Genomic DNA, 23,653 nt, shown 5'->3' on the forward strand with positions numbered 1-23,653 from the left:
TAACAACTCTCAACTCTCATCATTGTTGATGTAATATTATGCTACTTGTATGTACACGTGCAGAATTATTTTAGTGCACTGTAAAATGTTACAAAAGGCTTACAAAGCATTTCATGAATGAACTCACAAAAAAATAAAATAGTCAAAAATATAAAAACTTTTTTTGGCAACAGAAGGAATGGAGACAAGTCTATACAGTACTATCAATTTGTATGGGTAATGATGGACCGGTTTCAAAGAGCATTGAAGAAGAACTCATAAAGTTTCATCTTACTCTCTGTCTATTGTGCAATACAGTGAGAAGGACCTAATAAGCTCTAAGAGAAATAAAAAAGTAAAAAAATAGGTACAATTTGAGGTTTCTATACCTCAAACTGTCCCAGTACATCTTATACAACATCCATTTTAAAACATTGCTTTTACACAAGTTGCTAAAAATACAGCTATACTTAAACTGAACTCAGATTTGAATAATGGGCATAAGTTAAAAGTCCTAAGGGAGTCTTTACTTTAATGCATTTTCTACATTTGTGCCGCTCTGCCAATGGCTAAAGAGTTTTAGTGCTTTAAAATAACATCTTAAATTGAGAAATGTACCTTTCACTTGTCACTCAACAGAGTAGTATTTCTTTTATAAAGTAATAGCCTAAATAATGTTCAGCACACATGGACAGGTTGAAACAGCAAGTCTTTTCAGTCAAAACGTATCTTTTGTCAAAACATCTGCAACACCCACTTCATGATTTCCATAAAAAACATTTATCCGGTTTGCTTGACACACATTGTACATATAACAGGCTTCTAAACAGGCGTACAGTACTTTGAAAACACAGATTTTATATTAAAAAAATGTAATTAAAATAATATATTGTTTTTATGCCAAAAGCTAGTACACAAATATGAAACTGAAATCCATAAGCAAAACAATAACATAAAGTTTTTGCATGCATTCACAGAAAGGTGAAATCATTTAAAGTGTGTTTTCAATAAACATTTAACTGCACAATAAAAAAGGGTTACGTTTTTTAAACAGTTGGATCACATTAGAGAAAATGATGCCATAAACCTGTGAAATGGTGACATTTAAATATCGCATGTTATAAAGGCATCAGTATCCTGTGGAAGCTGTTTAGTTTTTATACAACCTTAACATTTAATACAAACTCATACTCATTTAAAGAGTGATTCTCACTCAATTAAATTAATGAAGTCAACCACCAAGTATTTGTCTGCACAGATGGTGCTGCACAGAAAGTCTATTAGATGATTTACCATAAATGTGTCATAAGATGGAAATGGCAAGCCTGGCCATGCAGGCAATAGTATACGAGTTGAGTTTTGGGATTTTCATATATTCTACAATAGTGGTGGTGTTTAATGACCCCTCATCTCCTCTAGACTGGCCCAATGGTCCATTAGCTGTGTGGTATTTTGTTGTGAAGGGATTTTCCCCTATCGCACTGCCTACCCAATAAAGTCTTTCTTTTAATATTTTGAATTTGTTTTTGAAGTTTATTAAATAACAGGACCATCTTTGAGTTCACCTAACCCATAATTGGTGGTATTTTCAGATCTAGAATTTCTTTCCTTGTATAAAAGCAGCAGGGATCCAGGATGCTGGATTTTGCAGTGGACCGTAATAAGGCAGATGTCTGCCACGTCATGTATAATCATATCATACAGTCCATGCAGCTTGGCAGATGGATAACTGATGCTTATAAACTTTTGTTTCAGTGAATAACATCTTACCTTTATTGTATTTGTTTGTTTTTATTCTGAAGAAGCCATAAGATGTCTGATGGTACTAAAGGATATTTTCAGTTAAAATAAAAACTCACTGACAATCTAATCTTTTCACGTGACCTTTCCTCATATTTGTTATTTCATGTCAGAGATGAGATATGACACATTACCTTGTTGAGGTCTGTTTCTTCTATTACTTTTTATGGCCATGTCCAGGAGTTGCCATGGGGCCTAATGTTAATGTTCAGCTCAGCTATAGCCAGGGAAGCACACATTCCTTTACACTTAAACCATACGGCGACATGAATACCCATTTGTCCCTTGAATCTTGATCATTTTTTTTTTTGGCTGTCAATGCTTCAAATGCCTACAAAAATGAGTAATTAATGCATTCCAAATTAAAAGATCTGACATATTTTGTTTTATTCTGCTCTTGAAATGTGATAATTTGGTAACTATTAGACATCTCATTCTTAATGTGTTCACTTTTTTGGCTTTTCTTGAATCATTAGTTATTTCCATTGGTGTTCATTGTAATGGACTGAAAAATGCTAATGCAGCATCCTGTATCACTGCTGCTTTTCCATATCAAGTCATTGGGAATGGGGAATTGGTTACCTTAAGGGAAAACAATTATGTGTGTTTTTCCACTCTCCTTGGGGTACGAGCGGTCTCCATACCGTCTGGCATTGCTTCCTGCTTATATGCTCAGGTTAACCAAAAGCAGAAAATAAAGGACAGAAGAACATTGACCCAGACAAAATATTTTAAGATTTGTTAAGCAGTGTATACACTCAAATTGTGTATCTTTTTGTCACTGAGAAGGTACTTTTAAAAAAAGTCCATATGTATAGGTGCAGATATAAGGTACCATTATGTGAACCATTCACATGGTTCCTCTTTAAAGGGATAGTTTACCCAAAAAATATCAAAATATCTTCCTTTGTGTTCATGAGAACAAAGAAATTTATACAGGTTTGTAACAACATGAGGGTGAGTAAATGATAACAGAATTTCCATTTTTGGGTAAACTATCTCTTTAAAAGTGGAGTCTTTATAATGAACAACCTGAGAGCATCTTTGTGGCCAAGTCGATGAATTGCCTAAGCTGGGATATGCTTTGGTTAGTGTCTGTGTCCTCTAGCAACAGCGACTTTGTTATTATAATGATTTTGCAAGTTTTTGTAATGTGTCATCACATGCTTATGAAAATTGTGGAGAAATATTGCTTTTAAACTCATCCATCTTTGGGTCTTAATACATCAAGTGACTGAGTAAAAATGTCTTGATTAATGAACGTGCCATTAGAATTGCTCATTTTTGTTTGGAGAGACTGCAATATGTTTAATAAAAAACCTGATGATGGTGCTATAATAGAGGGAGAAATATTAGGTATCAACCCTGAAGCAACACAGCATTTTTGACTTCCAAAAACTACACTTTTGCACACAAAAAAAAAAATCATATTAGTACCGTGGTACATTTTGGTAACAAATAGTGCATACTAGCAGGCATACCTTAAAGGTGAATATTTGTACCAAATGTATGCATATGTGTACCTAAATGATACTAGGATATTTTTAAAGGGTACTGCACCAGTGACAGCTATAGGAAAAATTTTTTTGACAATATTTTGTCAGTGTAAGAACTATCTGTACATAAAGGAACTTGGTTAAATGACTTTAAGGAACTTAAAGGAACTTCATTTAATTTAATTTGGAGTTAAACCCATAAGTACCGTGTAGTATGTTGGAATGAAATAAGTGGGATTGCGTTGGTGGAGCTCTGTCACTGACACAGGATCAGGTTACTGTGAGACAGGCCTGAAGAGAAAAGGTCAAGAAAGGCACTCTTGCAGGTTTTAATCTCAGGATCCTCTTAATTATGTGTTTGTATGACTGGTATGGAGAGGTTCAGCATTCACTTCAAACCACTATAACATAAACCACAATATTTTTCACATTGACTGCATGTCAAATTCTTACAAAAATTACAATATTAATGGCTGGTTGCCAGTAACTTACTGTAGATTTAAAATGTAATTTATTTACTGGCAACAGTTTGTTCAAAGTTAAATGAACATTAAACATTAACAAGTATTAATCTTATACAGTTTGTTACTGGCAACTAGCTGCATAATTACAGCTAATTCTTCACTGTGTACATCATGGTCTGCTCTGGTTTAACCCCATTAGTATGAATCAGTCCACAGCAAATCCTTGTTAAGCCACATCACAGGCCAAGGAATGATGAGAGCCTGTGTGATCTCATGACCTTGCCACAAGGAGGAGAATGCTGAGATCATCTCGAGACATTCCAGTAACACATAGCAATGCTTTAAAGGACTGAACAGCTGCATTATACACAGAAAAGATAGATGTAGACCGTTTAGAAATGACAAGTCACAAAGGAGATCATTTTGTGGTTAAACACCTCGAGACGGCTCATTTAAAGGTGCATTGTGTAACTTTTAAAAGGATCTCTTGACAGAAATGCAATTTAATATACATTACTATATTATCAGTTGTGTATAAAGACCTTACATAATGAACTGTATTGTTTTTATTATCTTAGAATATCTACATACACCGCAAGTCCCCTTACATGGAAGTCGCCGTCATGTTTCTACAGTAGCCCGAAATGGACGAACGCAATTACATTTCCTCTGTCGATGGATGATATCTACAACTAATACACTTATATTGTCAGATTAAGTGCTTTTCAATTTACAGAGAACATACAGGCAACAAAAGTGTAAAAATTATTGTAGTTTAAGATAAATGTTCTCTGTTAGACCTATACTGTAGTACTGAAGAAAAAAAATTCCAAGGGGATCATGAGTGCCCTCTTATGGCTAAAGTCTTAAAAATAAAGGTGCTTCACAATGACGCCATTTCTGGCTGAATGGTATAGAAACTTTAACATCTGAAGAACCTTAAAGGGCTATTTAGAATAAAAATGTAAAAAGAAATGGCTTTTTTTAGGGACTTTTGACTAAATTGTACTTTGTGGAATCAAAATTAATATTTTTGTGACATGAACCTTTTGTTTTTAGGAGTGTATGTGAACATGCATTGTGTTTCAAACATTCAGTACATTGGATAATATTTAGTGAATGAGAGTAATAATCTGCAACTTTATAATTTTTGCCTCTTAACCAGTGGTTCTCGAACTGGGAGCCATGGGCCACTGGGGGGGGGGGGGGGGGGGTTGAGATGGTGCCAGGGGGTCCCAGTCTTGTGACATTTTAAAAAATACACAAATTTATCATATATTCTGTGTAATAAAACCTTAAAAAATGTATGACATATGGAATGTTTTATGTCATACATTTTCTGTGGGGGGGGGGCATGAAGGGATGCACCGTACACAAGGGGGGCCACATGCCGAAAAAGTTTGAGAAGAACCACTGCTCTAAACCATAGAAACTACGAAGTATTGCATAAATGTACATATGGTTAGTGATCAAAATGTTTTTAGTTTGCAGTATCATCTAAAATGTTTTTTATATTTCGATAATCAAATGGCTTTCTTTGTATTAGAGGCCTGAGAAAGCAGAATACAGGCAGGCCATAGTTTTTGGAACCAGCATGAGATTGTTGAGAGTGATGTTGCTCTTGTCCAGTGTTGCTTCACAAAGTATAAAAGTTAAGCTGAACCACCCAATATATTATTTTATTCTCTGTCTGGCCCTGTGTTATAGCTGAAATAGTAATTTACTACAAAAAAACCCAGCGAGATTTATTATCATGACTCATGAGGCAATTCAAGTTTACCAATGCAATTCCTTAACGGCAAATACAAATATATATTTTTATTTTATGAACATTCAATAGGTCTCCAAGTAACACATCATTCATTGTCAAAAAGAACATTTCCCAAGTTGACTTTTACAGTTCATTTGACTTTAAAGGGTCTGAATTTCTGGAGATGAATCGTTTTGGTTAGCTAACAGTGTTTGAAGTTGCTGTGCTCCATGAAAATTCTGACAAAACATTTTTGCAGGCTTTGGGAAAGAATCAGCTTTCCAAAAAAACATAAAACAGCTGCTTAAATCCTAATATGGCACGTGTTTGTTTAAAATGTAAACCACAATACAAAGGAGACTTTTACTTTAACCAAGCACAACATAGGCATTAGTGAGGCAGGCAGACAGAAGCAAGGTGACAGAGAAGCCCAGAGACTTTAGAAACAGTAGAAGCAGGATTCAGGCTACACACCTGTACAGGTTAAACAAAACAGTCACGGAAAAGAAATCCTTTGAATTGGCAAACATGACACCCGATCCGTGGATCATCAGTAAGTCTGACTAAATAATCCTTTGTAGACTACTGCTCCACCTGAAAAACGACATGCTGGTAACGTGATGCCTTATATAATGCAGGATACAGAACTAGTGCGGATGCAACGCACCTGCTCCATGATGCATTAGATATACATAGTTGCCACGCATGCACAGGTTAGATCAAACCAGAACATACTACTTTAGACTCAGTGTTCAAGATACGAAGGGGAATCGACGATAAATAAACCGGAGACAATTAAACGGAGAGACAACGAAGGTTTACGAGAGAGAGAGTTGTTGGTTTTATTCTGATCCACAGCACCGGGAGGCAAGATGCCAGTCCAGATACCGGACGACACCGATTTCTTATCGTTCCGAGATCAATGTGAAAGTCAGGACGGATGGGTCGCCCGGTATAATAAAAGTGGAGTGACGGTGTGGTGTCGAGGCGAGGAGTCCAAAACTGTACAGAAACTCAAGGCAAGTACAATGCGCATAAGACGCACGCTATTACGCACAACTATTTTGCTTTGATAAACGGTTTGTTCAGGTGGTTTTTAGTCCACATGGTTTAAAAGATGTGAAATGTACGACATTGTATGTTTTTGACGCAATCATAGATCCTTAGTGATGCACATTGACAATGAAATATTGTTTGTGTGTCAGTTTAAACCTGAGTTACCTTTATACAATAACGCTTCTAACAACCATGCATAGATCGACCCCCTTTTCTATGATCTCATGCACCTGTGTTAAAACAGGTGAGATCATCCATAGCCTATATACACATTTTACAGCAGGAAGACATAACTCTAAACTCTGCTTCATGGTACAAAAAGGTAGTTCTTTCTGATCTGATATATAATTTATATGTCCTTTTTTATATGTAAAAAGAAAAAAGCTGTACAATCTATCCTTTTTACATTATAATAATAAAAAAATGTGATCCAGCAAACTATCAATCTAATTCTTTACAAAAATGTATTTATTTGTGAAAGGGACACTTTCCAATATGATCTAAGATATTCTAACCTTTAGACCACACATCTTGGTGTAAATGTTTATATGTATGTGTTGTGTTCAAATATGACTCATAAGCTACTAAACAGTAGCACTCATAGCAATCCAGATGTTCCCAAGAAGATCCAAGAGAAGCAAATAGTGGTACGGTTATGGGCCATTTGCCCTGGGAAAATGCTGTGTATTGTGAAGTACAATATCTGAGATAAAAGAGCATCCTGTCAGGGCCAGACTGCACCCATGAGATGTGCTGAAAAATTAAGAGCGGAAAACCGTGGTAACAGCAGGCTCAGATGAGGAAACCTGAGCCCCTCCTGCTGGTTCACCAGGGTCGGGCCTTTTATTTTTATTTTAAAAACCAAAACTTCTCTTGACCTTTCTGACGATGGCTAAAAGTTATCTCACGATGAGGGCCTATGTATAAGGGATGTTTCAACAACGTTTCAGGCAGGTTTTGGGATTTTTTAAAATCTTCTGATATAGCCACAAAAATGAAAGGCGATGACAGAACTTCCTCAATAATTCATGTCTCTCTCCGGGGCACTGATGCGTTCTTTTCATGAATAATTGAGCTTTGTAGGCCTCGACGACATTCCATTCATAGAGACTATATAAAACTTGTTCCAAGTAACTCATTGGAAATGAAGAGGGACTGGGGATGTAGGGGGATAAATTATTAAATGATGGCAGGTTAGAGTCGATTGGGTTACACGGTTGCTTGCGTCGCTGAGCCATAAAATATCTGATCACATTGCATTTGGTGTATTCATGCTTACCTGACCCTCCAAACAACCCAGGTAGAGTTAAAGGATAAGGTAGCAGATTCGGAAAAAAATGGTTTCACTCACTTACATGTGTGTTGGAAACACAAACAGAGGCAAACATGTTTAAATATAAAGATGCACTGTAACTCTCGCTAGACTGTGGATCCTTTTACGTTCACTGTGTGCTGTTTCAACTTTTAACTCATCCCAATACCACTGAGTCATGCACAAAGCAGAGCTTTCAAAAGAAACATAGATCTCTATGTAAATAAAAACTGGATTTTGTCAGTGCAGTAAATTGGTCTCAAGATTTTTCATGATTTAAAACCAGAATGACTCATTTTTGTCTGTGTTGTTTTTCCTCATAGATGAGAATTGTTTGCAAGGATGTGACAGCAGAGACACTTTACGATGTCTTGCACGACACAAGCTACCGGAAAAAATGGGACAGCAACATGATCGACACTTTTGATATCGGAAGACTGACGGTTAATGCAGATGTAGGATACTATTCCTGTAAGTCACTTTTTTGTCTTTCCCAAGATTTTTTTCCACTGTGTTCCTGGTGCAGCGTGCCAATACACACTTTACTCCAGTAGTCATATTTGGCCTTACTTTGCAGAAAAAGCGGTTGGAGTGTGCAGCACACTGCTGCAGAACAATTTGCAGTTAACTGCAGAAATTAAAATCAATTGGGCTGATTTATGATTAAAAAGCTCTCATACATGCTTACTGATGAAAATCAATTGGATATTAAGTAATATTTTATAATGAGATATGGATGAGGGTCATTTAAAGGCACACTCCACTTTTTTTTTAAATAGGCAAATTTTCTATCTCTACAAGAGTAAAAAAATATGATTTTTACTGTTTTGGAATCCATTCAGCCAATCTCCGGGTCTGGTGCTACCACTTTTAGCATAGCTTAGCATAATCCATTGAATCTGATTAGACCATTAGCATCACCCTCAAAAATGATCAAAGAGTTTCGATATTTTTCCTATTTAAAACGTGACTCTTCTGTAGTTACATCGTGTACTAAGACCGACAGAAAATTAAAAGTTGCGATTTTCTATGCCTATATGGCTAGGAACTATACTCTCAAACTGGTGTAATAATCAAGGACTTTGCTGCTGTAACATGGCTGCAGCAGGCACAATAAAATTTAGCAGCACCCAGAAATAGTTCCCTAGGTCAGGGGTTTTCAAACTTTTTTTGTGTGTGGACCTGGACCACTATTTGTAATCAAGAATTTTCGCGGACCACCTCATAATAAAATAAGTCTACACAAAGTCTTGAATTTATCTGCACCTCTAAATAGGCTTACTAGCACTAAAACTATATAACTGGTCATCACATCAGTACAACAAATTCTTAAAACGTATTCTTAAAAAAATATATTTTTCTTAAAAAATATATATATTTTTCTTAAAAAAAAAATATTATTTTATATTTTATTTTGCCTTTACACAGACCACCTGCAGTACCCTCACGGACCACTAGTGGTCCGCGGACCACAGTTTGGGAATGGCCCCCCTAGGTTACTTTCAATAGCAGGGGACTATTTTCAGGCACTGCATAACATCATTGGGGCTGCTGCTGCCAATATCATATAAACTGAATGCAATTGGCACATCCTGTACGTACATCAAATATTTTCAAATCTGCTTAATCCCAGTCTATGGCCATTCAGAAATACTACTTTGTTGGCAGAATCTATTAAACGCCACAACTATTTTTCATCGAGGTCCTCTAAGTGCAGGGAACACATGTACTTTTTACCCTGTTAAAGGAGATTTAACGAATATATTAGGATATTGACCGAATTTTTTTGTAAAGAATGACTGAAGACTTTTTAAAAAAAGTGAAGTTTTTGTATGCACTTAAAGGGTTTTGCAGCGAAAGACAGGCACATTTGCTAAATAACAATGACCAAAAACCTTTTCATTGCCATTGAAGTGAACTTAACTCTTTCCCCGCCAGCGTTTTTTTTTTTTTAAGTTGCCAGCCAGTGCCAGCATTTTTCATGATTTTCACAAATAGTTTAATGCCTTCCAAAAAAAATTCTTCTTTAAATATATAAACAAACAATATATCAAATGAAAGAAAATACCCTCTGCTTTCAAAAAAAAAAAAAAAAAAAAAAAACCGTTTCATCCTACCTTCATTATTTCTCTTTTTATCACCTCTCAAATATGGGTAGGTTTCTTCAAAAACAACACATTTTGAGCAAAAAGCTGAGATAATTCCATTTTTGTGAAAGACTTTTGATAGAGATGCGGAGCGATCTTTAAAATCTACACGGAGTTCTTTCTCTTTCACATGAGGCGCGGCTTCCGGGTTGTATAAATTGCGGAGGTGTGCCACCTGGTGGATAATAGCGGTATTGCGGAAAGCCGGAAATTCTAGTCATTGGCAGGGAAGCGTTTTCTCTTAAGAGTTATCTCGTCAGTGGCGGCGAAAGAGTTAAACAAGCGAGCCTGATAAAAATACTAATTTACAAGAAAACATATCAGATGTACAACTCCTCATATGATGCAGATCATTAGTCTATTAGGCTGTGATTGGAAGAAAATATTAGAAGTATTAAAACACATTAAGACAAAAGCATAGTAAAACATACAAAAACAATTTGCAGAATTTGTACAAATACTTACTTCCGGACAGGTAAAGTTTTAAAGGATTATACAAGAACATTATGCAGAACATAACAGAAATGATGAAATGTTTCATAGGGTAATTGTGCCATTTTACTTAATAGTCTTATTGAGGTATACTGTAACAGCAATGTAAAAATCATGTATTGTTAATATACAGGGAGATGTCCACATCCATTGAAGAACAGAGACTTTGTCACCATGCGCTCATGGCTTCCTCTTGGCAATGACTATCTGATCATCAACTACTCTGTCAAACACCCGGTATGTCTGTGTTTGGTCTGTTGAAGATTTTACTAGACATTTTGGCAAAAAAAGAACAGCAGAGTGTGTCAGCTGGTATTCAGGTCAGCTTTCCAAGTCTTGAGTCACATGAAACAGAGGAGGTAGATCAGTGGCAACAGTCTGGCAGGTATCAAGTAAACGGTCGGGTGATTGAAACCTCATGTTGTAATAAATAATTACAGCGTCAAAAGCCTTTTATCTTTTTGCATTTTCTCCATGGAACAATTTAAGCAAGATCAAGATTATCGTGTTCATCTGTGAGACATCAGTTTAATATGTCAATCTTTATGGCAAAATCGCAGTCAAGTAAATGATTTGTTTCATGCATGCTTAGAAATTGAAACATTACATCCTGGGAAACTAAAGTCTCATTGTTTATATTCTCAGGAATACCCACCGAAGAAGGATTATGTCAGAGCTGTGTCATTACTTACTGGATACTTGATCCAAAACAATGGAGCAAACAGCTGCACTCTCTATTACTTAACGCAAGTGGATCCACGAGGTGAGTGATCATTTCTGGTTTTCATTACAAGTGTCATTTAAGGTAAAACATGGCGTTCTTTAAAACAAAAACAAAACACATTGAACAAAAATACTATCATTCAAATTATAAGCTAAATATGCAGCCATATATAGATAGATAGATAGATAGATAGATAGATAGATAGATAGATAGATAGATAGATAGATAGATAAATATACATCAATCATTTCTTTAATGGCTTTGCATTATAAGTAAAGTCCTTTTAAAAAAATAGTCCCTGACAGAATGCTTCACATATGTTTACGTTGCTAAGGGTGGTTGCTAAGGATGCTGTGGAGTAATACACAGAATCGCTTGGTACAGCTGTCATAGCTGTGCTTTATCGTAAACGCTTCCCTTCATGGTAAAGTACACCAATGTTTGTTTTTCGGGAACTAACATCTATTTACACACCACTTATTTACACAACACTTACACAGTTTACAGTTTAGGCCTGAGTTTCAACGTCTGAGGTGCAGCTTTATCACAATGTTTTCCTTAAATACATATCCAAAAATGCACGTGTTTGGATTAAAAGTTCATTTCATTTAATAATAGCTGTATGGATGGGAACGTCTCTCTCCATTCCTCTTCTCCTCTGCTGTGAAGCGTAGGGAGCCAGGAAGCATTTGAAAGTCATGCTTAAACATAATTTATGAATTGGCTGATGTCAACGTTTCCATGCTGCTTGGGGTGATGGTTTTGATTATGAATGTTTTCTGTTGCTGTGATGCACCAGCTGTTTGTGACCTGAGGGAGAGAAACTCAGTTTATTGCACGTGTACAGTAGACTGTACAGCAGACTCTGTGTCTCTTAGGATATGGTGTGCATTTATGCCTAGTTATATTTGTTTTGAGTTAATGCAAATTTTAACAATATTTTTTCTAAATGTTTTTAAGCAGAACATATGATTTAAATGCTTTATCTTGTTCATAGGGTCTTTACCGAAGTGGGTGGTGAATAGGGTCTCGCAGTTTGTGGCACCAAAGGTAATGACACTGTATATACATTATATTTTCTTTTAGCATGACGCTTTTAATTTGGCAGACTGTAACATTCTGAGAATTTAAAATGCTTTGTATAATAAAATTTGCAAAAAGGGGACTGGAGAAAATTGAAGATATTTTGAAAAATGTTTAGTAACCAAACAGATCTGGGGCACCATTGACTTCCATAGTTTTCTTTTTTCCTACTGTGAAATTCAATGGTGCCCCAGATCTGTTTGGTTACAAACATTCTTTGAAATATCTTAATTTCTGTTCAGCAGAAAAAGACATTAATACAGGTTTGAAACAACTTGATGGTTTGTTAAAGATGAGTTTTCATTTTTGGGTGAAGTATCCCTTTAACAATGCAAAAGTCTTTAGTTGGGATGATTGGGTTTGATCAAATCAAGAACATTTGTTGTTTACAAAATGTAAACATTATATACTTTACGATAGACATTGGATAAAATTGTCTGCCAAATGCATACATGTAAAGACACAATTACTCTATTGGACAGCAAATATTGTAAGTGATGAAATTGTATACATTTATAACATTTAAAACTCACTTGGAACAAGTTCAACTTTTTAGTTGCTGTTTACCTTCACTGTATCTATGCCTTAAATATTGGGTAACACTTTACAATAATGTCTTATTCGTTAACATTAGCTTATATTTTAAAGACGGGGTGCATGATTTTTTTTGCATGTCTACTAACCGACATCATTGCCTGGGTTGCGTATGAGTGGGGCGGGTCTATCAAAAGAAGGTCCAGATTCTATTGGGGTAGGGGCGTGTTTGTTTAGGTGATTTCAAATATCAACATTGACTTTCAGAGATCATGCACCCCGCCTTTAACTAACATGAACAAACAACAAGAAATATATTTCTACAACATTTAATAATGTACACTGTAAAAAATATGCAGCATGAAGTTAAAACAAATTGGTTTTGCAGGTCAATTCAACCTACTATTTAAAGTTGACATAACTTATAAAATCTATTAAAATGTTTAAGTTAAAGTAACATAAAAAATGTTGATTTGACAAAAATGCTGCAGATTTTTTACATTGTACACTTTCAGAAAAAAAGGTTTAAATTTTACCTTTTCTGTCACTGGGGTGGTACCCTCAAATGTTCAGTTTTGTACCTTTTATGGGTATACAACACATTGAAATATTGTACCTTTTAGGGTACAATATTATACCTTAAGGACCTATTTTGTACCTTTAAGGACCAGTTTTGTACCAGATAAATGTTAGGTACAAAATAGGTCCTTAAGGTATAATATTGTACAATATTTCAATGTGTTGTATACCCTTAAAAGGTACAAAACTGAACCTTTGAGGTTACCACCCCAGTGACAGAACAGGTACAGTTTTAAACCTTTTTTTCTGACAGTGTATATTTATGTAAATACCCAGCACAACACTAAAAATTTTGTTGTTTTGAACACGTGGTCAATCACATTTTAGTTTAACCTCTGCTGCCATCTGGTGGTTCTACGTGTGCTCATCACGCTGTTAACAAAGGGCCACATCATGTTCTGCACTGAAACATTTTTCTCCACAGGCCATGAAAAAGATTTACAAAGCCTGCCTAAAATATCCTGAATGGAAACGGAAACATGACCCAAATCTGAAGCCTTGGAGGTACCCAGAGCAAAACACTCTACCCTCCATCAGTGTGGCCGATCTGACGGTCCAGAGAGCGGATTCACTGGAAAACATTGATGAGAGCGCTCTGAGTGAGGAGAAAGCCCAGCACCATAGTGATGATGATGAGACCTAAGATTACTCACAATGACTCTCTCTTGGCGTGTGTGTGTATATAACAGTGAGTTTGTACCACTATCTGTTGAGAATGGTCAATTACATTCATTCATCATCTTACATGGATCGAACAAAAATAATGGATTGAACAAAATAATGTAATATTGTTTTGCCGAGATTATGGCATTAAAGATCTTCACTCTGTGTCCATACACTAAAGAAGAGTCTTACTGTATTAGATGTGGTTAATAAATGTGACCTTGTCTGTGAAAACCAGGCTAAAGTCTCTTAATCTAATTATAACATTAGGAGCATCAACGTTTGATTTTATGACCTTACACGGACAATATTAAAGATATCAAGGTTACATTTTGACATAATGTTCTTTAAATGTATATGTAATAGTTTATATGCAAATGTAATAAACAGTAAATCACAAAAAATGACTTTAGTTAAGTTTTTACAGGCAGGGTCACAAATAAGACTTAAAGCTTTATGATATATGATTTAATCATTCAGCATAAAAAGGTATCAATAAACGTATTTGCTTCTTCAAATGAAACATGGTATTTATCTGTTTTACATTTGTGGAAAATATACCACAAAGAAAATGTGGATTATTGAGCATACATCTTTATTAAAGGAATAATTTATTCAACAATAAACTGTTTTCTCATTATTTTACTCACTTATGTTATGTACAAACATGTATATGTCTTTCTTTCTTTCATGTAACACAAGTTTTTATGAAAAAAAAACTATTTTCCAAATAATGAAAGTGATGGAGAACAAAATTTGGAAAATAGCACACAGGTCATTTATGATACATGTATGGTGCTTATTGAGATTTTTTAATACAACGAAAAGCAACACCAAAAGCAATTATATTCCACCATACCCAGCTGCTGAAGTGTGGCTTTCCTGTCTTTTGCAGATAGCAGATTTCCGTTTCTTTATCTTTATGAGAGATAATAAGAAATGTATATGTTATTACCATAACCTGAAGATGACTTCTTTTTTTTATGCCATGCGTTTAGATCAGTGGTCACTTCATCAATTTGTTTTATCAACTTATAAAGAATAAAATTTGGTCTTGCATTTTTGTAGTTATTTTTAGCTATGTGTTAAAACATGGATTGAGAGATACAAATCTCATTTTAGATTTGTATTAATTGTGAAATAGTTTTAGTCATAAATACCACTACTAAGACTAGGACAACTTCATTTTGTTCACGTAGACATTTGGCAATAAGGAAAGTTTATTCACGGCCGTATCCTTTTTTTCCTTCCATAAGCCATACAGCTGGAGACCACTCCTCAAAACCTCTATTGTCTCACACACTTCCTGCTTCCCATCTGAAACAGTTCCTGCCTACATCAATCAGATTGGCCTGTAGAGAAAAGGAAATTCTCTTCAGCTTCTCTCACAGCAAAGTTTCAGTGCTGTTACGGCTTTCCTCAAATCCCACACATAAAATCACACCCTAGTTTTGACCCTTGAACCCATGACATCATAAAAGGTGAAAGTTTAAAGAGTATTTTAATTTAGTATTTGCACAATGCAGACCAATTTTTTATAATTTTCTGAGAGTTGTTTATATATCTGCAGATAAACTCAGCAGCTGACCTGTCTACAATGACACATTTTATATATAGTTTATTTCTAAATCGTCCTTGCAAATAAACTCTTAAAATGTATTGCTTAACAAGCTGTTTTCAGGGGTGTTGCTTAAAACTGTGGTAAACGAGGTTGTTGTGGTTGTTTGTGGAAACTGTCGGCGGACATTGACAAACAGCTCTGTCCCTTTAAGAGCTCAGTTGCTACTTTTGAGTAGCGCTGCTGTTACACTGTAACCTCCTCCGGCATAACAAACACAAAACTATCAGCAGCTCCCAGTCCTGCAACACTCAACATACATTACTGCGTACACAGACGAGTTTCCTGCACACAGAACGCGCTATATCGCGGGATATCTAAGGAGAATTAAGGTAAGATGTGATTTAAAATCTTTTTACATTCAAAGTGACATTTGTTAACCTGTGACAAGTCTTTTTTGAGTCACGTACAGACAGTTATAATCTCCACATCGGGTTCAGTATACGCAGGAGGTTTTAACTTCTATTGGTTCAATTTTTGATTGCACTCATCTTAATTTCCACATTTAAATGTGTCTGGAGTGGTCTGACATGATTTAAATCCAGTGCTGGTTGTTATTTGTAAGGCTTAGTAGGTTCTGAGTTTAACTATTATCCAGCAGTGAAGTATTGACTGATCAGATGGAATGCCATTGATTTTTATCATGTCAGGATTATCTCTCTCGATAAACCCCTATATGTGCATTAGCACTTAGCTCTTAAGATTGCATTTTTATAGTGTGTTACTTGTCTAAAAATATGTGATAGATTTACTGTTGTTAATTATCACAAGTTTGTTTATCTGTAGCTCAAATGGTACACTGGAAAGGTACAAAAGTTGTCACTGGGATGGTGGTACCTTTTAAAAAGGTCCTAACATGTACTATTTGGTACAGATATTTACATCTGAGGCACCAATAATATGCACCTTTTAGTGTACATTTTGGAAAGGTACTGCCCCAGTGACAACTTTTTTACCTTTCTTTCTGAGATTGTAGAGGATCATGGGTTTGATTCCCATATACATGAAACCATATCAATGACAAACCAAGAACTTATTTTTTTTAAATCTTAAAAATGGATGTAGGTTAATGCATATTTTTGAATTAGGAACAATGTGTTTAAAAAGATTTGGTTATTGAACAACATTGCAGTATTTTTTTCAGAATTCAGAATATTTTTAATTTACCCATTCAAAAAATGTCAGGTGGTACAACTAATCATTGTCTATTTATCAGATACGTTTTAATGCGTTCCCTGTGTCATGCTGATTGCTTATTTGAAAGTGGCAGCATTAATTTCCACTGGAAAACCATGGTTATTTTGTAGTAACAATGTTTTTGACCATGGATTTGAATGGATTGGGATTGGGATTGAATTAGAAACATCAAGCTAATTTACAGCATTTGAAGACACAACAGGAGTGGGCAGTTGGAGTCACAGGGACATTTGCAAAAATAACATCTTCCATTACGAAGGCCTTTGCAGTACATTTTCATTTTAAAGGGGACATTTCACAATACTTTTTTTTAGAAATGTAAAATAAATCTTTGGTGTTTCCAGAGTACATATGTGAAGTTTTAGCTCAAAATACCATATAGACAATTTATTGCCACTTTGTAGGTGTGAGCAAAAATGTGTTGTTTTGGGTGTGTCCTGTTAAATGCAAATGAGCTGATCTTTGCACTAAATGGCAGTGTTGTGGTTGGAAAGTGCAAATTAAGAGGCAGTATTATCCCTTTCTGACTTCACAGGGGGAGCCAAATTTCAATGACCTATTTTTTCACATGCTTGCAGAAAATGGTTTACCAAAACTAAGTTACTGGGTTGACCTGGGGACACAATTATAGCACTTAAACATGGAAAAAGTTATATTTTCATGATATGTCCCATTTAATGTATACCACACAGATGTTTTATCCCACACAGTGCTAGCAATAATTAAGTTGAGGGGACAAATTCCTTATTTACTATCCAATACACACAAAAAATATTTTTTTAGGTGGTTGGAATTGATTTTCTCAAAACCCATGTCTTGGCTTCTCATATTGTCCTTGTATCGTTTTATATGCAAATTAAGTACTCGCAACATAAAGTATTAAGTCCCTATACGAATTATTACAAATACCACCTCGTAAAATATGTACGAATTGCCATGAGATTGTGTTGAATCTGCAAGAGATTGGTCTTTGCATTGACCACCTTTATTTTTCTGATCTGATAAGTGTTATTTTTATTTTAGATGTAGAGCACCACTAGAACTACTGTATGCATACAGTATGATCTGATACAGTGTATCTTGCAAGATCTGTCTCAGCATATTTCCCACATGACTATATGTTAGAAAAAATGATTCATGGTCACATGACTGTCTCACATTAAACATCACACACAGAAATGATTCTCAATATATACATTAACACATACATTTATACCACGGGCTGTTGAATGCTTTATTCTAATTGGTTGAGAAATGTTCTACAAGTGTAGATTTTTTTGTAAAATGCACACCTGATCTGTCAAATGTCTTAAATTATACCACGGGTCTGTTGAATGCTGTATTCTGATTGGCTGAGAAATGTTCCATGGGTATGCATTAATTTTTGATAACCGCACACTTAACTTGTCTTAAAAATAGGCACCAGAGCAATGTTTGTGGTAACCGTGGTATAAGAGGAATAATTGACTCCAGTCCCTTGAATTATGTGAAAATAATGCACACCCGCGGTGTATCGCGTCATACCGCATTGCACCTTGGGTAGGGGTGGCACGGTCCATGAAAAAAATCCGAACCGTTCGGTTCGCTTGTCTCGGTTCGGAGCGCGTGTGTACCGCACGGTTCAACGGTTCATGGCATGCGCAATGTAGTCTCATGCCCTGTATGTGACCTCAGATAGCGTGTTTCCCTTTCGCGCGAAAGAAGAGGTGACTGGTTTGGAGTATAATACTGCGGGTAATGTTACGTGTAGAAATGGCAAGTGGGAGAGAAAAGGAAGTCTGCCCGCAGTTGGAGGATGCGCCATCGTCGTATAAGTTTGGTGTGTGGAAACATATTTTTATTTCATGCTAACGTTACTTATGATGACAGCGGAAATAAAACAATAGATTGAACTGCAGTCTATGGGTTGAATATGCTCCAACAGCCACAGGAGATCGCCTTCTCTCCGACCATTTATCTAATCTGAGGTACTGACAACAATGTTTTACGTCTTTTCATATTCAGCGCTATTTTTAGCCTTTCATTGATAAAATTAAGCGGCTGATTTCCGCGTAGTTTCATTTTGCTAGCGTGTGAAAGTTCATAAATTTCATAAATTGCCCCTCAAAGTAATCAGGACAGAAGTGGTCAAAAGTGGACAAAAGAGACTTAAAGAGATTTTAATATTACAGGTGTAAAGGTTATGTTTCTCTCTCGTCCACATATACTCTCAGTATTAAAGCAGCCTCTCAGTGATAAATCTAAGAGCTACACTGAAGTTGGCATTTTAATAAATGCAAGTTATCTTTGTGTGCTAAAAATGCACATAAAGTTTATGTAGATGGCAATACACATTCTCTTTTTTGCCAAATATATGAAAAGCATGTTGAAATCATCAATGTCTTCCCTCTTGCTCTATCAAAATCTCATCTGGCTTTCCTCAGGGATGGTCCCAATAATGTGCTTAAAGTCCAATTCAGTTTGTGCATGATTACATGATATAACTTTTTTTTTAATACTGTATCCTAAATTATGGATAATTAATACATTAATAAGATAATACATTTCTGGAGTGTTAAAAATTTAAAGAAAAAATAACAACAAGAACCGTACTGAACCGTGAACCGTGACCATTGAACCGTGATACGAACCGAACCGAGGGTTTTGTGAACCGTGCCACCCCTAACCTTGGGTGTGCATTATTTTCTTATAATTCAATGGCCGGTCGTCAATTATTTCTTACATATGTTTTAGAGATGCGCGGATGGGCTATTATTTCATCCGCAACCGCATCACAAAACTCATCATCCGTCCGCCATCCATCCGCACCAACGTTTCTGACCAGTTTTCAAAACCGCACCCGCCCGCCATCCGCTGACTGGGCGATGTGATGACAGCCGCGAGACTAGAAAGCTCTAGAATATCAGAAATCAATCTCCGATCGGCGCACACGGGACAAAAATAAATAAATAAATCAGTAATGCCTAAATTAAACGCACAAATTACATAGTCTGCACTGGTGTCATCCTGATTTACCACTTTGTAAAACTTATTCCAGGCAAACCTTTTCTGACCTTCTATTTCCTTTGTTTTTAATTCTCATTTTTTGAGGCGTTGATAAGAGCTATGTCAAAATGCGTCCTCATTTCTCTGCGCTGTTAATGATAGAACGAATGGATTCTTAACATGCCGAGGCTATCCCAAACAATTAAAACCTTTATTAAATAAAAGTGTATTAGAAAACTTTTTCTTGTCACTGTTTTAGTATTATAAGTTATGTTTTGTGTTAATATTATTCTGTTTATGTTGCGTATATTTGCAACATAAGGTTGATTATTTGATATACTGTTGAATAGTTTAATCTACATCAATGTGTCATATTTTCTAAAATAAATTAATATTTTTGATTACATATTTATTTTAATAAGTCAGAAATGTCTCCGCTGTTTTCTGCTGACAGGCGCGGTGGGGGCTACTGGGGGCGCGTGCAACAGGTGACGCAAATTATGGGTCCTCAGAAGGCTAGACCGTCTCATTTCAGTTCTCTTTGACACCCTGAAAGACAGAGTGCTCACCTTTTAAGGTTGCATGCTTAGAAGGACACAGCTAACAAGCAGTCGATCCGCCACCCGCCCGAATCTAATTAAAATATTATTTTTCGTCACGTCATCCGCCCGATCCGCGGTTTATCCGCGGAGTCCGCGGCTGTAACCGCCAACCGCGCATCTCTAATTGTGGTAACCGTGGTATAAGAGGAATATAAATTGAATTCGAAACCATAAACCATGCAATGTATTGCATCAAATACATAATGTAATAGGGGCTCTGTAATGTTTCTGTGTGTTTGAGCATTTCTGTTATCAGATATGACTCCTTAAATTTGAAATTGTAGATTATCTTGGGACAGTTTGCATGTAATGCAGTGATAGGATTGTGATCCCAGGCAAAGTGTCCAGCATATTAATACACAAGTGTGTTCTGTCATCTCAGCTACGCGCCCTCCACCAATGTGAACAATGACGTATTGTGTCGCACAATAGTGCTTCACTGTTATTTATACACCCCCCACCTCGGTTACACTGCATCCCAAAAGCGTCCTTGATTCCTGCGTTTCACAAATTGCTTTTGACTCTACAGCTTCCACTAATTGTTCATTCTGGAAGCTTAGGGATGTTTGAGTAGGATATGAGAGGGAAAGATGTTTGGAGATGTTTTTCTCCTTTGATTCTATCTTAACCACAAAACAAGGCAATCAACAGGTCAGAAAACACATTTGTACAGTACAGTGCGATGGTTTAGTTTTTAATACCGCAACAACAATTTCACATTCAAAAACAAAAACAAGCAAACATAATAAAAGCAAGTTTAAACTGCAGATGCAATTACGCTTTCCTTCTGAATTACATTAGTTGGGGCTTTATTTAATTTATGTGCTTGTGCCATTCAATGGAAATGTCTTCACTTCCTGTTAAATGTACTGCCTAGGTTAACAGAAGTCTCTGGAGATTATGATGCATTATTGAAAATGCTTGTTTGCTCAGACTTCAACTCAACTACATTCAGGAATAATTGTGTCATAGATATGTTTGTCTGCCCATTATATTCTGACAAAGTGGTCCATTCAGTTACTTTGCTTGCGATATATTTTAGATAGCTTTGCTTTTTAAATTAACTTCCTATCAGGAAAATTGAAAATGCATTTATGTTATTCCAAAACAGGATGTACAGAATGGCTTGCAGTCTTATTTAGGATTAGTGCACACAAATTAAAAAAATAATAATCCAATCAGATAATCCAAATTTTAAAACATGTTTTGCTTGAGTGGTTTTGATATTGGGAAGCTTGACAGCAGTGCTACAGATGTAAAAATCTGGGTTATCGAAATAAGATTTATAATTTAAGGAAATGTCAATTTTTTATATGTGTAAACTGATTTGCCATTCCCAATGTGTAGAAGTTATAAAAATGACTTGACACATTATGCAATGTTACACTTTTAGTTTAAAGTTCTGTCTGTATCTTCTCTAAAGAGGATGGAACTGGAAATGAGCTGGCATGCATGATGTAAGGGACTTTGTGTGATTGTTAATGTTGTTGTGACAGTGAAAGAAAGACCTTCTTATTCTGCATCAATGTCTCGCTGCATGTATTGTCCGATGGATCAAATTTTCAGTCACTTCTATTATTCATTCATCTTGCTTTTGCAATCATTATGAGAAAGCAAGTATTTGAATTTCCAAAAAACAGAACTTGTGCATGATCTTGGTGTGAGCAATGTTTAGGGCTCAACGCTAGGATTTTCTCTACTTGCCTGGTTGGGCCAGTGCCCAGTGGTACAGATTGTACTTGCCCTTACCAATATTTTCACTTGCCCCACCACAAAAAAGCACTTACATACAACAGGCCTTATTATATTTTTGACACATTCTTTGTCTGTTGATGTTGATTAATCTACGCTAACAGTTATCTGGTCTGCTTTTGGTTAAAAGGTGTGTCTTTTATCAAAACTCACTGAAACAGTAACATTGAGAAACAGCTATTCAATCTTTTAGTTATTTTGACTTTTAAAACAAACAACCGAAAGGGTTACCTGCCATCCTGACCTTCAAATATGTGGGGGTAAGAAAGTAGTTCCCCAACAAAGAGGCTTTTAAAATCACTCTGTTGTTGTGCTGTCGAACTGTTATATAAAAGCAATATTGCTCTCAGACTTGTGTGATATAGCTCTATCACAGTCCTACTCGAGCGATATAAGTAGATTGCATTTCTGTCCACATCCTTGTAAAAGTTATACATTGCACCTTTAAGACCTAAAGCATACATACAATATACTGTTACACATGCAACTTATTTCTGAACTGTTGACATTTACATACGAGGAACGTAGACATAACTCACTATGTTTACAAAGTTAATTGCAGCATTTTGAGATCATTTTGTGTAAATATATTCCCCTTCGGGAACTCACCATTTACATGCATTCGTGTGCCGTCTCAAGCTATGAGATGCAGCTTTGCATCCATGTGCTTCAGATGTGCGTTTACACAAAACGTCTTAATCAGCCAGTATGTAGTGCATTCTTTCGCATCTTTGCCTGAAAATTTTAATTGGCAAAGCCTCAAAAGCATGTGCAAATGATAAACTTTTGTGACGGTGCCACATTGGCCCGATCAGGCAAGTGACAGTTCTGTCAGCTGGCCCTGGGCCATCGGCTATCCTTATTGTCGAGCCCCGAGGTTGTTTTTTGGGGATTTGTTTTGGTTGTTATTAGGTTAAAAATCTATAGTGCTTCTGCTGTATGTAGGCAGCTCACTAATTTTTGGAAGAGGTCATGCATCTTGTCAACACGGTGTGTCTACTCATTTAAATTTTTGATTCATTTTATGCTCAGAGCATCCTACATTTCATGTGGTTTTAGATGCTTGCAATATTCCCCAATTTATCAGTGTATGTCATCATATCATTATAATCTTTTCTCTACCCAAAGAGCGAGAGCTGGTGGGGTGTTTGTTTGAGGGACAGCTGTATCCTGTGTATTCAGTAGTTCAGAGAAAACCCAGATCGATCATCCAGATAAATGTAGGTGGGGCAGAGAGGACAAAGCAGGATGCTGCTCTCCCAGCAAGCGCATGACAAATGTTGTTGTTGTTGGCGGTGGCCATCATTTTTACCTTCTCCAGACCTTCGTCTACGAGAACAGGCCTGTCTGAGACCGTCTCCACACTTCTCAAGGTCCTTATCTTCAAAGGTCCCTTCCCCCAGCATCCCCAGGGCACACC

General features: G+C 36.2%; 2 protein-coding genes across 5 annotated transcripts in view; both read left to right on the plus strand.

Moving 5' to 3' along the window:
- Window positions 1–6,006: 6,006 nt before the first annotated feature.
- On the plus strand, window positions 6,007–14,719 carry stard15 (StAR-related lipid transfer (START) domain containing 15). Its single transcript, XM_065266516.2, has 6 exons — window positions 6,007–6,508; window positions 8,181–8,328; window positions 10,630–10,733; window positions 11,142–11,259; window positions 12,218–12,270; window positions 13,841–14,719. Exons 1-6 carry the CDS (start codon window positions 6,362–6,364, stop codon window positions 14,057–14,059), a joined length of 789 nt encoding a protein of 262 aa, XP_065122588.1. The 5' UTR covers window positions 6,007–6,361; the 3' UTR covers window positions 14,060–14,719.
- Window positions 14,720–15,870: 1,151 nt separating this feature from the next.
- Window positions 15,871–23,653, plus strand: part of arap3 (ArfGAP with RhoGAP domain, ankyrin repeat and PH domain 3) — a 45,739-nt gene continuing 37,956 nt past the window's right edge. For all 4 annotated transcript variants that reach the window (XM_073812065.1, XM_073812067.1, XM_065266461.2 and 1 more), the window contains exon 1: window positions 15,871–16,029. The gene's annotated coding sequence lies outside the window, so the exon portion shown is untranslated. The remainder of the gene's footprint in view (window positions 16,030–23,653) is intronic.

The sequence above is a fragment of the Paramisgurnus dabryanus genome, chromosome 16, assembly GCF_030506205.2.
Source record: "Paramisgurnus dabryanus chromosome 16, PD_genome_1.1, whole genome shotgun sequence".
In the NCBI taxonomy this organism is placed as follows: Eukaryota; Metazoa; Chordata; class Actinopteri; order Cypriniformes; family Cobitidae; genus Paramisgurnus; species Paramisgurnus dabryanus.